This window comes from Lithobates pipiens, unplaced genomic scaffold (assembly GCF_037356315.1).
Source record: "Lithobates pipiens isolate NorthernLeopardFrog02 unplaced genomic scaffold, aLitPip1_a1.2 Scaffold_8, whole genome shotgun sequence".
Classification (NCBI taxonomy): Eukaryota; Metazoa; Chordata; class Amphibia; order Anura; family Ranidae; genus Lithobates; species Lithobates pipiens.
The window spans coordinates 648,037,829-648,052,329 of NW_027507903.1; the positions used below are offsets into that span (position 1 = coordinate 648,037,829).

Below are 14,501 nucleotides of genomic sequence, written 5' to 3' on the forward strand. Positions count from 1 at the left end.
TGTCTATCATGTACTTTTAAAGAGGAAGTAAACCCTGATGAGTTTACTTCCCTTTTCATTCCCTGCAAAGGTAAAGCATAATGGACTACTGTGCATCGCATAGTAATCCATTATGTGTCACTTACCTGACACAGGAGCCAGCGAAGTCACCACTGTAGTCCGGCGCATCCATCTTCTCGGTGGGTCTTACTGCTCCGCCGCTGTCATTCAGCGAAGCCGCGATGACATCACTCCCGCGCATGCGCGTGGGAGCCGCTACTCGCAGCATATCGGCGTTGACTGCGGCACACTCAGAGCGCCTGCGCACCGCTGTCTACGGCGCATGCGCCGTAGACAGCGGTGCCTGTCTTTCGGCAAATATCTCCTAAACCGTGTAGGTTTAGGAGATATTTCTTGGACCTACAGGTAAGCCTTAATCTAGGCTTACCTGTAGGTCAAAGTTGGTTGTAAGGGTTTACAACCACTTTTACGTCCTTTGATTAATATTTTTTGATACGTGTATGTCATTGTATCTATCATTACTTATTGTGTATAATAAATATCTACTTTTTATACTCTAAAAACACATTGCTTTAAGCCATTACAGTGTAAACCATACTAATTGCACACATTGTCATGAGTTGCTCTTTCACATCTATATCCGTCCCCAGGGAAAGAGGACAAGCAAGATACGTATGTCAATATGTCTGATCTTAATCTACAGAGACAGAAGAAAGGTCCAAAAGCCAAAGGTAAGCTTTTAGAACAAAAAGGGTACAACCTTCTGTACTACTCTAGGTCTTACTCCATCGAAGGACACACACCTCGACAACTTATAGGATATTTACCTTTTCCTATCACCAGTATTTTGTAGTCTTTGCTCTATAAATCTTTCAACTATTGAGAAGTGCTGCATGTGTATAAGCCAATAAAAGGCAGATTCTTATTGGTCCATTTATTGGTGTATGAAGACCAATACCTACATTTTTTCTTATTTTTACTACTGGTGACATCCTATCCTGAAGTTAAGTCGGGGAGACCCCACAAGCCCTATATGATCCCCCTTGTCATAATGCAGGGGGATCTACAACATTGGACGAGTGTACCTCCATACTTAAATGTCACCATATGATTCATGTAGGAGGATTTCTTTTCATTGGATTATTTGAAAGACTTTTTGGGACTTTGTTCATCACATTTTGGATCAATTTTGGATATTTTATGTTAACATATGTCATAAGGACTATGGAGCGAGAGTCATGGTTGGTGATATTTGGACCAGTGTAGTGTTAGGCACAGAGCTCATCAGCAGCTGGTTTGGCAGCCAAGCCACTAACAGTGCTCTCTCAACTTAGTCCATATATATTTTTGTGCTATTGTTAAGCCCTGATGGAGGGGGAAAAGATGGGCATCCAAGATGAATTGGCTTCTTCGTTTGATCTGGTGAAGGGGGCAAATATGGGCATCCAAAATTAGGTGGATTCCTCATTGGATCTTCTATTTGACCTTACATTGGAATAAAATCATATCTGGGCTATTAGCTTGTGGTGAGGCACCTCTATATCATATTCATTGTTTTACATAGCAAATCATGGAAATTGTGGGAATCTTCTGGTGTGTAGAAGCTTCCAGCCCAGTAACAAGATAACTTGTACAAACGCCACTGCACTACTATTGGATGGCAATGGCAATAAGACAACCCTAGGGTCCAGTTCTATCTATACACTGCCCCAGGTACAAAAACTTTCTGATCATGTTTAATAATTTTACAAGTAATACATTTATATTTCCTGCAATGAGAAACACCTTTTCTATTGTTTATAAAGAGGTTTAGTTGTGTTTTTGCTTTTTTATGATTATCTTACTATTCCGTTCCTAATACCAAGGGCCCTTATAAATATTGTCTAACTCTTGGTTTACTTGGTAAAGCAGACCCTAATTGTGGGTCTTGGAGTAAAGTAATCCTTTTTAATGGTGTATTTAATGGATATGTTAAAGTCTTGGGTTTCCATATCTCTTTGGCCACTGTTTTTTGGTGGAATATTTAAAAAAAATACTGGTAGACCACTTCTGTCTTATCTTTTCTATACTGTGCATGGAAAAACAATGTTTTAAGACCTTACAGTGTATGTATTGATTGCACACAATGGCAGGAGTTACTCTTCAAGTAGTCTCTGTGTAAGCGCTTATAACTTGTGTTGTGCCCCCACACTGTTGATACAATTAGTTGAGAAGATATGGTTGAAGATACAATTGGGGTAAAAGAACCAGTTCACTGGAGTCCCAATACAGTAAAACACACACATTTACTGATTAAACATTGGAGTCACATTTAAATTAGACAACACTAGCCTCTGTTGCAAATTCTTTATTGTAATAAACACTCCTGACTGGATGGTTCTGCAGTAGTAAATCATATACCATAGACAGCTGTTGCGCCAGGACCCATCACAAGATAGTAATGTGGAGGCTAATTGCCCACTGATGAGGGTGGTATACCGAAGCCTTCAGCTATTGGAATCACCGCTGTGAGTGGGATCACTGGGAAGTATGCCTGGAATACCTAGGTCAGTCAGAGCCATGGATATCCAATCCTACTTTCATCCAAGGACTGGGATTTTCCAATGCTGTAAAAGGGGTTTCCTAACTTGCCTATTTGTCTCTCATGGTAGCTCCTATTTTTCCCAACAAGGATGGCAGGACCTTTACCATCAAACAGTTCACAGTGTGCTCATCTGAATACATGTGTGCATTCTATGCTGTCAATGCAATCTTAGGCCGCGTACACACGCGGGGACTGTTCGCCCAACTTTGTCCGCTGAACAGTGTTTCGGCGGACAGTCCGCCCGTGTGTGGGCTTTCAGCGGACAGTTTCAGCGAACAGTCTGCTGAACAAAGTTTTTCGGAATTTCCGAAAAACTGTCCGCTGAAACTTGGTTTCAGCGAACAGTCCCCTCGTGTGTAGGCTTGTTCGTCAAACTAAGTTCCGCGCATGCTCAGAAAGGATTTACACGCCGAAAGTTGTAATGCAGTGTATAGGACGTCGTATTTTTCGTCCCGTCGTACGTGCCGTTCACGTCATCGCGCACGGTTTCAGCAAACTGTTCGTTCGTCGTGTATGGGCAAGTCCGTCCATGCTAATTTTGAGCGGACTGTTCGCTGAAACTGTTTGACGGACAAAGTTGAGCGAACAGTCCCCGCGTGTGTACGCGGCCTTACAGTACAGTATGCAAGAGGGAAACCTTTTGAATTTTTAAGCTTAATACGTTATCGCCCAATGGTCTTAATGAAGAATTGGAGAAACATAGTGTAATATGATGACCCAAGGTCCATCCCATAATGTAATCCAAGGCTGGCTTCTATTAATTTAACATTATCATTGTGAGTCTTTGTATACTCGGTGCATTATTATGAGTCTATATATGTATTTGAAAATATATTTAGCAATGCCATCAGAAAATATTTTTCTATATGAATTGACAGTCTCTGTAGATAATATATTTCATAATTTTTTATACTTGTCAATATTGTGGATGTGTTCAATAAAGGTTGCAATAGGAAAACGGTGGTGCCAATAAGCCTGAGACTTTTTTTTTAGAGTTATGCGCTACTCCTCCCCTTCATTTCCTTTTTTTAGTCTTTTAATCTATGTCCATGTAGGGTGTCATGTGACTTTAGAAAGCACATACGTGCAAAACGTGTTGTCATGGTGACACCCTGACACTCTGGTGTGCGTTCCATCCTAAACCACCCATAACAGCCTCTCTCCAGCTCTACACAGCCTCTGGCATGGCTCTGTGAAATATATTACATCTACAGACACTGTGAATTCATATAGAAAAATATTTTCTTATGAAATTGCTAAATATATTTTCAAATCCATGTATAGACTCATATTTATACACCAACTATACAAAGAATAATAATGATAATGTTAAATTAACAGAAGCCAGCCTTGGATTACATTATGGGAAGTATGGACCCCGTTATCATATTACACTATTTCTTCAATTCTTCATTGAGACCATTTAAGATTAAAAATCCAAAAATGTTCCCTCTTGCATAACAGGGAATACGTTTCATTATCAGTTAGGGTACTATCCAAAATACACACAATTACAAAGTCCTATAGACATCTGTAACCTTTGTTGTGACACAAAAGAAAATGCTGAGGCACACTGTGCTTATCACATCCCCTTTAATAAACCTCCAATGTTCTCAATAGGGATGAGCTTCGTGTTCGAGTCGAACGTACGTTCGACTCGAATATTGGCTGTTCGTCCATTCGGCGAAGTCCGAACATTTTGGTCCGTTCGCGCCAAATTCGTGTGGCGCTCACGGCCCACAATGCACTGCGATGGCGCAGTGCATTGCTGGCTCATGATTGGCCAAGTATGCACTGTGACCCCGCATGCTTGGCCAATCGCAGCGCCAGCAGCGAGGAGAGCCATGATTGGCCACAGGCAGGATGCCTGTGGCCAATCATAGCTCAGGCTGTGTAGTGCACGCCCCACACTATATAAGGCCGCCAGCGCGGCGGCCTTGTGTAGTGTGTTGGCGTCTGAAGCAGTGGGTGTTCTGTGTACCTTCAACACAGTACACACCGATCGTTTTTGGCCGATTTTCGATCTTGCTGTTGTGTAGTGGTTATTGTCTGCGTGCCCTGACCGCAGTATACACCGCTATATTCACCTCACCTATATAGCTAGTGATCTATCTTTTATAATAGAGCTTGCAGTCAGTAGTGTTAGGAGATAGTGCGTGCTGTCTGCGTGCTCTGTACCCAGTACATACCGCTATATCCACCTACATAGCTGTTTTCTATTTGAGCCCACTTGCCATCTGCAGGAGTTATTGGAAGTTGTGTGTGCCTCCAGCACAGCACAGTATACATCTGTATATACCACTTTATCTCTGGTGTTCTATAATAAAGGCATCTGCAGGAGTTAGTGGGTGTTCTGTGTACCTTCAACACAGTACACACCGATCGTTTTCGGACGATTTTCGATCTTGCTGTTGTGTAGTGGTTGTTGTCTGCGTGCCCTGACCGCAGTATACACCGCTATATTCACCTCACCTATATAGTGATCTATCTTTTATAATAGATCTTGCAGTCAGTAGTGTTAGGAGATAGTGCGTGCTGTCTGTGTGCTCTGTACCCAGTACATACCGCTATATCCACCTACATAGCTGTTTTCTATTTGAGCCCACTTGCCATCTGCAGGAGTTATTGGAAGTTGTGTGTGCCTCCAGCACAGCACAGTATACATCTGTATATACCACTTTATCTCTGGTGTTCTATAATAAAGGCATCTGCAGGAGTTAGTGGGTGTTCTGTGTACCTTCAACACAGTACACACCGATCGTTTTCGGACGATTTTCGATCTTGCTGTTGTGTAGTGGTTGTTGTCTGCGTGCCCTGACCGCAGTATACACCGCTATATTCACCTCACCTATATAGTGATCTATCTTTTATAATAGATCTTGCAGTCAGTAGTGTTAGGAGATAGTGCGTGCTGTCTGTGTGCTCTGTACCCAGTACATACCGCTATATCCACCTACATAGCTGTTCTCTATTTGAGCCCACTTGCCATCTGCAGGAGTTATTGGAAGTTGTGTGTGCCTCCAGCACAGCACAGTATACATCTGTATATACCCCTTTATCTCTGGTGTTCTATAATAAAGGCATCTGCAGGAGTTAGTGGGTGTTGTGTGCCTCTAGCACAATATACACTACCCAACTGCTTTTTTACCCAACTCCCTTCAGGCCATTACATGTCTGGAAGGCCAGCAAGGAGAGGCAGACAGGCGCGAGCCGATAAAAGAGGGCAAGCAGGCTCTGTGTCTAGAGACAACAGTGCTGTTCGTGGACGCGGTGCATTGTCATCAGCACGTGGCCATGGGACACGCTTGTCCTTCTTTTCGGCAGCTGGACATGTTGAGCCGCAACATGCCAATGACTTGGTAGAGTGGATGACCAAGCCCTCTTCATCCTCCTCATCCTCTCTCACCCAGTCTCAGGGTACTAGCAAAGCAGCTGCCAACGCATCCTCTTCCCTCCTCTCAATGTCATCATCAGTGACTCCTTCCCTAGACCCACCACGTTCTCCTGAGGAGTCTCCTGAACTCTTTGAGCACAGTGTTGGGTACATGCTCCAGGAGGATGCCCAGTGTTTTGTGGGCTCTGATGATGACACTCAGCTAGAGGAAGGCAGTATTGTGAGCGCAGAGAGAGGGGATGCTCAAGAAGGACAGCAATCTGGCAGTCATGTTCCACAAGCTGCAGCATACTGCCAGATTTGCTACAGCGATGAAGAGGGAGGGACAGGAGCCACACTGGGGCGGATGTTTTGTCAGCTCTGCAGGGGCAGGCCGAGAGGTGGTTGACGCCACGCCAGCTTAAGCCAGGAATGGTGGTTTGCGACAATGGCACCAACCTCCTCTCCGCCCTTCGACAGGGACAACTGACCCATGTGCCCTGTGTAGCTCACGTCCTTAACCTGGTGGTGCAGCGGTTCTTGGGCAGGTACCCCGGCTTACAGGATGTCCTGAAGCAGGCCAGGAAAGTCTGTGTGCATTTCCGCCAGTCATTTAATGCCTGTGCTCGGCTGGCTGAGCTCCAAAAGGAGTTGAACGTGCCCAAGAACTGCCTTATATGTGACATGCCCACCAGATGGAACTTAACATTGGCCATGCTGCAGCGGCTGCACACGCAGCAGAGGGCCATCAATGAGTACCTGTGCGACTACGGCACCAGGACAGGGTCAGGGGAGCTCGGTTTTTTCTCACCACGCCAGTGGGGCATGATCAGGGATGCATGCACTGTCCTGTCACCGTTTGAGGAGGCCACAAGGATGGTGAGCAGTGACAGTGCATGCATCAGTGACACTGTACCTCTTGTCCACCTCTTGGAGCATACGCTGCGTGGAATAATGGACAGGGCACTTGAGGCAGAACAGAGGCAGGAAGAGGAGGACTTCCTTGCCTCTCAAGGTCCCCTTTATCCAAACAGTGTTCCTGCTGTGCCACCCATCACACAGGAAGAGGATGAGGAGGAGGAAGAGGAGGAGGAGGATGATTGTGTCAGCATGGAGGTGGAGGCTGGCACTCAGCATCAGCAGCAGCAGTCTTGTAGGGATGATTTACAGTCCCAAGAAACACGTGGACTTGTACGTGGCTGGGAGGAGGTAGCTGCGGATCATGTTGTCCTTAGTGACCCAGAGGACTCCGGACCGAATGCCTCAGCTAACCTATGCTGCATGGCCTCCCTGATCCTGCAAAGCCTGCGGAAGGATCCTCGTATTCTTCGGATCAAGGAGAGGGACCATTACTGGCTGGCCACTCTCCTTGATCCACGGTACAAGGGTAAGGTTGCCGACCTTATCTTGCCATCGCAGAGGGAGCAGAGGATGAGACATCTCCGGGAGGCCTTGCAGAAAGGTCTGTGCAACGCGTTCCCAGAGACTGGGAGGTTACAAACTCCTGGTCCTGGACAACGTGTTGCTGAGGCATCGGTCAGAAGGAGCGGTGGAGAAGGTGGCCGTCTGACTGATGCTTTCAGACAATTTTTTAGTCCGCAGCCCCAAGGTATGATCGGTTCCAGCACCCATCGCCAGCGTCTGATTTACATGGTGCAGGAAAACCTAGGGGCAAGGTCAGACTTGGACACCTTTCCCACCGAAAATCCTCTGGCTTACTGGGTCTTGAGGATGGATCACTGGCCAGAGCTTGCACAGTATGCAATTGAGCTACTGGCCTGTCCTGCATCCAGCGTTCTTTCGGAACGCACCTTCAGTGCTGCTGGTGGCTTTGTTACCGATCACAGGGTGCGCCTGTCCACCGAATCAGTTGATCGACTGACCTTCATCAAGATGAATCAGTCTTGGATCACCCACAGCTACCAAGCACCTGAAGCTGATGTAACAGAATAATTTTTTTTGAAATATCACATCCCTTCAAGACTGCCTATGCTGATGCTGAGTGACTATCCTGTTATGTTGATTGTCTATCCTCTTCCTCCTCCGCTGATATGTTGGAAGAACATTTCTGGTTGTGGGTGATGCCTAAGGCCCAATTTTTCTGCCCCTGTTTAACAGGGGCGTTTAAGTACAATTTTTGATGCAATGCTTTGCAGCAGGGCTAGTTCCTGCAATCAAACAAGAGTATATGGGAGAGGTTGCAGTGTGGTGGCACCAGCACCAGTGCCTAAGGCCCAATTCTTCTGCACCTGTTTAACAGGGGCGTTTAATTACAATTTTTGATGCAATGCTTTGCAGCAGGGCTAATTCCTGCAATAAAACAAGAGTATATGGCAGAGGTTGCAGTGTGGTGGCACCAGCACCAGTGCCTAAGGCCCATTTTTTCTGCCCCTGTTTAACAGGGGCGTTTAATTACAATTTTTGATGCAATGCTTTGCAGCAGGGCTAATTCCTGCAATAAAACTAGAGTATATGGCAGAGGTTGCAGTGTGGTGGCACCAGCACCAGTGCCTAAGGCCCAATTTTTCTGCCCCTGTTTAACAGGGGCCTTTAATTACAATTTTTGATGCAATGCTTTGCAGCAGGGCTAATTCCTGCAATAAAACTAGAGTATATGGGAGAGGTTGCAGTGTGGTGGCACTAGCAGCAGTGCCTAAGGCCAAATTTTTCTGCCCCTGTTTAACAGGGACATGTAATTACAATTCTTGATATAATATTTCACAGGAGGGCCCCTTCCTGTGCCCACCCAGAGTAACGGTGAGGACTTATAGTGTTGTGGCACCAGCACCACAACCACCAAAGGTCAATTTTTCTACCACTGTTCAACAATGGCATGTAATTACAATTCTTGATATAATCGTTCACAGCAGGACGCTCCAGCGCCCACCAAGAGTCACTTTGAGGGCTTACAATGTTGTGGCAAAACCAACACCTTGTTCCGCCATTTCTGCAGAGCATATAGGGCAGGCCCCTACTTTCAAACATCCAATTTACAAACATCTCCTACTTGCAAACGGCAGGAGACAACAGCAAGTGAGATGAAAAAAGATGTACGACAAAACAAATTATACAGGGGTGATAACCCTTCCCTATGTTTTCCAAAAAGCTTAAAAATAGTTTTTTTGACTGGAGCTACACTTTAAAAATGTACCAGTTGAAAATTACAAACAGATTCAACTTAACACAACAAACCTACACAGTCCCTGTCTTGTTTGCACCGCCTGTATACTGCTGTTCTGAGTATATAGGGCCTGGGGGCCACACGCATTTCCTTTTTTTAATATGGGTACGGGGTTCCCCTTAATATGCGTACAAGACCTAAAGGGGCTGGTAATGGGCAGGGAGGGCTACCCATGCCATTTTTCTCAATGATTTTCAACCATATTGCAGGAACCAGATATAACATTAAAACCGCAAGCAGTTTTAAATGGTGTTATTTCCGTTTAATGTCATTTTGTGCAGGGACTGTTCTAAACACGGGAAACACGTGGCACTTCACAGGCATACTACAGACACCCCCAGGCACCATATTTAAAGGAATATTTCACTTTTTTTTTCACTTTAATAGTCATTAAAATCAGTGCTCCCGCCAAAACAGCCATTTTTAAAAACATTTTAGGCATTGACCCATGTCCCCTGGGGCAGGAGCCAGGTCCCCAAACCCTTTTTAGGACAGTATCTTGCATATTAGCCGTTAAAATTAGCACTTTTCATTTCGAACGTTCGAGTCCCATAGACTTCAATGGGGTTCTAAAGTTCATTCAAATTTGGGGTCCGTTCGAAAGTTCTGGTACGAACCGAACCGGCAGGTGTTCGGCTCATCCCTAGTTCTCAAACCTGGTTTCGCAGTGTATGTATAGTGTGACCTATGAACAAAAGATTGCAAGGACAGCACTGAATGTACACCACATATTCAGATGAGCACGTTATGAACTGCTTGATGGTAAAGGTCTCGCCAAGCCTTGTTGGGAAAAATAAGAACTACCATGAGTGATAAATAGATACGTTAGGAAACCCCTTTTATGGCATTGGAAAATCCCAGTCCTCTGATCAAAGTAGGATGAGATATCCATGGATCTGATTGACTTAGATAATCCAGGCATACTTCCCACCGGTCCCACCGGCTATGATTCCAATAGCTGAAGTCTTCAATATTCCACTTTCATCAGTCGGCAAGTAGCCTCCACATTGCTATCTTGTGATGGAATCTGGGGAAACAACTGTCTATGGTATATGATTTATTACTGAAGAACCAACCAATCAGGAGTATTTTTATACAATATAGAATTTCCAACAGAGTGTGGTCTAATTTTTGATGTGACTCCAATGCTTGGTCAATGAATTTGTTTTTATTGTATTGGGACTCCAATGAACTAGTTATTTTACCCCAACTGTGCACTGCATATCTTCTGAAATTATTGTATAGATGGTACGGGGGCACAGCACAAGTTCTAAGTACTTACACAGAAACTACTTGATGTGTTTGTTCTTGCTATCCAGTCCAGGAGTTTTTCTCTAGCAGCTATGGACTTTTTTTTGTGAAGAAATTCCCTGGCCCTTGTTTTTCCATTTTGGTGCTTGATCCCTTTGTTGTGTGTTTCACATCTACGTTTGCCCTCAGGGAAATGTGATGAAGAAGGTGCATACGGCAATTTGTGTGATCTTCTTGATGTATTGAGAAAGAAGAATGCCAATGCCAATGGTAAGCTGTTACTATAACAAGGTACAACCTTCTGTCCTATTCAAGGTAGACATGTGCAAAAGGAAAAAATTTGTTTCGTTTCGTTTCGTTTTAATTCGTTAATTCATTAATTTCGTTTAGTTATATTCTTTAACTTACTTAAATTTGTTTTCTGATTTCGTTTAGTTTTCTACCGAATTCGAAAAATCGGCCACATTCGAAAATATTTCAACGAAATTCGAAAATATTTCTACCGGATTCGAAATGATTTCAACATGATTCGACATTATTTCAACCACATTCGAAAATATTTTGTGACCCAACTTTTGGGCCATTTATCTAGGGGTCACTTGGTGCTAGAAACTCCAAATTTGGATATATTGTAGTGCTAGTACTATTATGTTTGCATACCAAATTTTGGGTTTCTAGCTATAAGTGACCCCGATATATGTGTCCCCAAAATCGGGTCGCAAAATGTTATTAGTTAATAGAGCCGAGAATGACATTTTGCGACCCGATTTTGGGGCCACATATCTCAGGGTCACTTATAGCTAGAAACCCCAAATTTGGTATGCAAACACAATAATACTAGCTCTACAACATATCCAAATTTGAAGTGTCTAGCACCAAGTAACCCCGAGATACATGGCCCTAAAGTTGGGTCACAAAATATTTTCGAATGCGGTTGAAATAATGTTGAATCATGTTGAAATCATTTCGAATGCAGTTGAAATAATGTCGTATCATGTTGAAATAATTTCGAATGCGGCTGAAATAATTTCGAATCGTGTCGAATTCATTCAAATTCATTTGTTATATTTCTTTCGTATTCGTTGTAATTTGTTATTTTTTTATTCGGACATTCGGATGCATCCGAATGTCCAAAAGATGCAAAATTCGGCCGAATTTCGATTCGTTATGAAACGAATTGCACAAGCCTAATTCAAGGTCCTACTCCATCGGAGGACACAAACCTCCATTTAGGACATTTACTTTTTACTAGGGATTGTACTAGGGATGGGCCGAACACCCCCTGGTTCAGTTCACACCAGAACATGTGAACAGGCAAAAAATGTGTTCAAACACATGAACACTATTAAAGTCTAAGGGACACGAAGATGAAAAATCAAAAGGGCTAAATATAAATAGTGTTTGGGGACCCGGTCCTGCCCCAGAGGACATGTATCAATGCAACAAAAAGTTTTAAAAACTGAAGTTTTTTTGGGAGCAGTGATTTTAATAATGCTTAAAGTGAAACAATAAAAGTGTAAAATTTGTTTAAATTTCATACCTGGGGGGTGTCTATAGTATGCCTGTAAAGTGGCGCATGTTTCCCGTGTTTAGAACAGTCCAAGAGCAAAATGACATTTCTAAAAGAAAAAACGTAATTTAAAAGTACTCGCGGCTATAATGAATTGTTGGTCCCGGCTATACACATAAAAGTTCACTGATAAAAAACGGCATGGGATTCCCCCACAGGGGAACTCTGAACCAAAATGAAAAAAAAGTGCGTGCGGGTCCCCCCAAATTCCATACCAGGCCCTTGCCCGGTGGTTGTGGGGGTCTGAGGGCGGGGGGCTTATTGGAATCTGGAAGCCCCCTTTAACAAGGGGACCCCCAGATCCCACCCCCCTGTGTGAACAAATGTACCCCTACCATTTCACCAAATTTTTTTAAAAATGGTAAAAAAACACAATACACACCTTGGGACAAGTTCTTTATTAAAAAAATAAAACTGTCCCATGGAGTCTTCTCGCCCTACGATGGACCAAAAAAGAAGAAAAAAAAAGCCGCACATCATCTGCGATCTGCCTCCATGGGAGGCACCCGCCATAATGACCGGACGGTCTGTAGGCAGGGGGCTTATCGGAATCTGGAAGCCCCTTTTAACAAGGGGAGCCCCAGATCGTGGTCCCCCGTGTGAAATGGTAACGGGGTACAACAAATGTACCAGTACCATTTCATAAAAAAATGTGTGAAGATGGTAAAAAAAAAGATAACACACGCCTTTAAAAAAATAAAACTGTCCCACAAAGTCCATTCATCTTCTTCTTCTCTCGCTCCAATAGACCAAAAAAAAAAAAAAAAAAAGCCGCAAGCTGCCATGGGAGGCACACACTGTAATGACAGCCTCTCAGGTGACAGTTCTTTTATAGCTGAGGTCCGGGGCCACACGGTGACCCCGCCCTCTCTGACACATGGAGACATCCCTATGGCTTTCCCATAGCATCAGAGGGGGTGGGGCTACCTGGTCCATCTTCCTCTGATGCACGGGGACATCCCTATGGCTTCCCTGTAGTGTCAGAGGAGGGCAGGGCCACCCGGTTATGTAACCAAGTGACCCAACCCCCTCTGACACTATGGGAAAGCCATAGGGATGTCCCCGTGCGTCGGAGGAGGGTGGGGTCACCTGGCGATGTCATTGTCTGGCTCTGCCCTCAGTTATAAAAGAACTGTCACCTGAGAGACCTGTCATTACAGCAGGTGCCTCCCATAGAGGCAGATCGTAGGCGGCTTGCGGCTTTTTTTTTTCCTTTTTTGGTCCATCGGAGTGAGAGAAGAAGAAGATGAATGGACTTTGTGGGACAGTTTTTTGTTTTTTTTTAATAAAGGGCTTGGCGTGTGTTATCTTTTTTTTTACCATTTTCCCACATTTTGTGTGAAATGGTAGTGGTACATTTGTACCCCGTTACCATTTCACATGGGGGGGCACAATCTGGGGGTCCCCTTGTTAAAAGGGGCTTCAAGATTCCGATAATCCCCCTGCCCATAGACCCCCACAACCACCGGGCAAAGGTTGTGGGGATGAGGCCCTTCTCCCCATTAACATGGGAAAAAAGTGCTTTTGGGGCCTACCACAAAGCACCCTCCCAATTTTGAGGGCATGTGGCCTGCCAGGTTGCATGCTCGATAAGGGTCTGGTATGGATTTTGAGGGGGACCCCCACGACATTTAAAAAAAAAAATTGGCACGGGGTTCCCCTTAATATCCATACCGGATCTGAAAGGCCTGGTATGGAATTTGGGGGGACCCTCACGCATTTTTTTTTAAATTTTGGTTCCTGGTTCCCCTGTGGGGAATCCAATGCCGTTTTTACCAATGAACTTTTATGTGTATTGCCGAGACCGACAATTCATTATAGCCGCAAGTACTTTTAAATTACTTTTTTTCCTTTAGAAATGTCATTTTGCACTCAGACTGTTGTAAACATGGGAAACATGTGCCATTTTACAGGCATACTATAGACACCCTCCCAGGTATGAAATTTAAAGGAATATTAGACTTTTATTGTTTCACTTTAAGCATTATTAAAATAACTGCTCCCGAAAAAACTTCTGTTTTAAAACTTTTTTTTGCATTGATACATGTCCCCTGGGGCAGGACCCGGGTCCCCAAACACTTTTTATGACAATAACTTGAATATACGCCTTTAAAATTAGCACTTTTGATTTCTCCCATCGACTTTTAAAGGGTGTTCCACATTATTTATTGTCTAACTCTTGGTTTACTTGGTAACGCAGACCCTAATTGTGGGTCTTGGAGTAAAATAATCCTTTTTAATGGCATATTTAATGGATACGTTAAAGTCTTGGGTTTCCATATCTCTTTGGCCACTGTTTGGTCACTTTTTGGTGGAATATTTAAACAAAATACTGGTAGGCCACTTCCGTCTTATCTTTTCTATACTGTGCATGGAAAAACAATGTTTTAAGACCTTACAGTGTAGGTATTGATTGCACACAATGGCAGGAGTTGCTCTTTCACATCAAGTAGTTTCTGTGTAAGCGCTTAGAACTTGTGCTGTGCCTCAACACTGTTGATGCAATTAGTCCAGAAGATATGCAGTGCACAATTCGGTAAAA

The 14,501-nt window shown here is 44.0% G+C and overlaps 1 protein-coding gene across 1 annotated transcript in view; it reads left to right on the forward strand.

Moving 5' to 3' along the window:
* Positions 1-682: 682 nt before the first annotated feature.
* Positions 683-14,501, forward strand: part of LOC143962458 (uncharacterized) — a 189,382-nt gene continuing 175,563 nt past the window's right edge. The window contains exons 1-2 of the mRNA XM_077471729.1: positions 683-731; positions 10,579-10,659. Of these exons, the coding sequence (XP_077327855.1) occupies positions 683-731; positions 10,579-10,659 (130 nt within the window). The remainder of the gene's footprint in view (positions 732-10,578; positions 10,660-14,501) is intronic.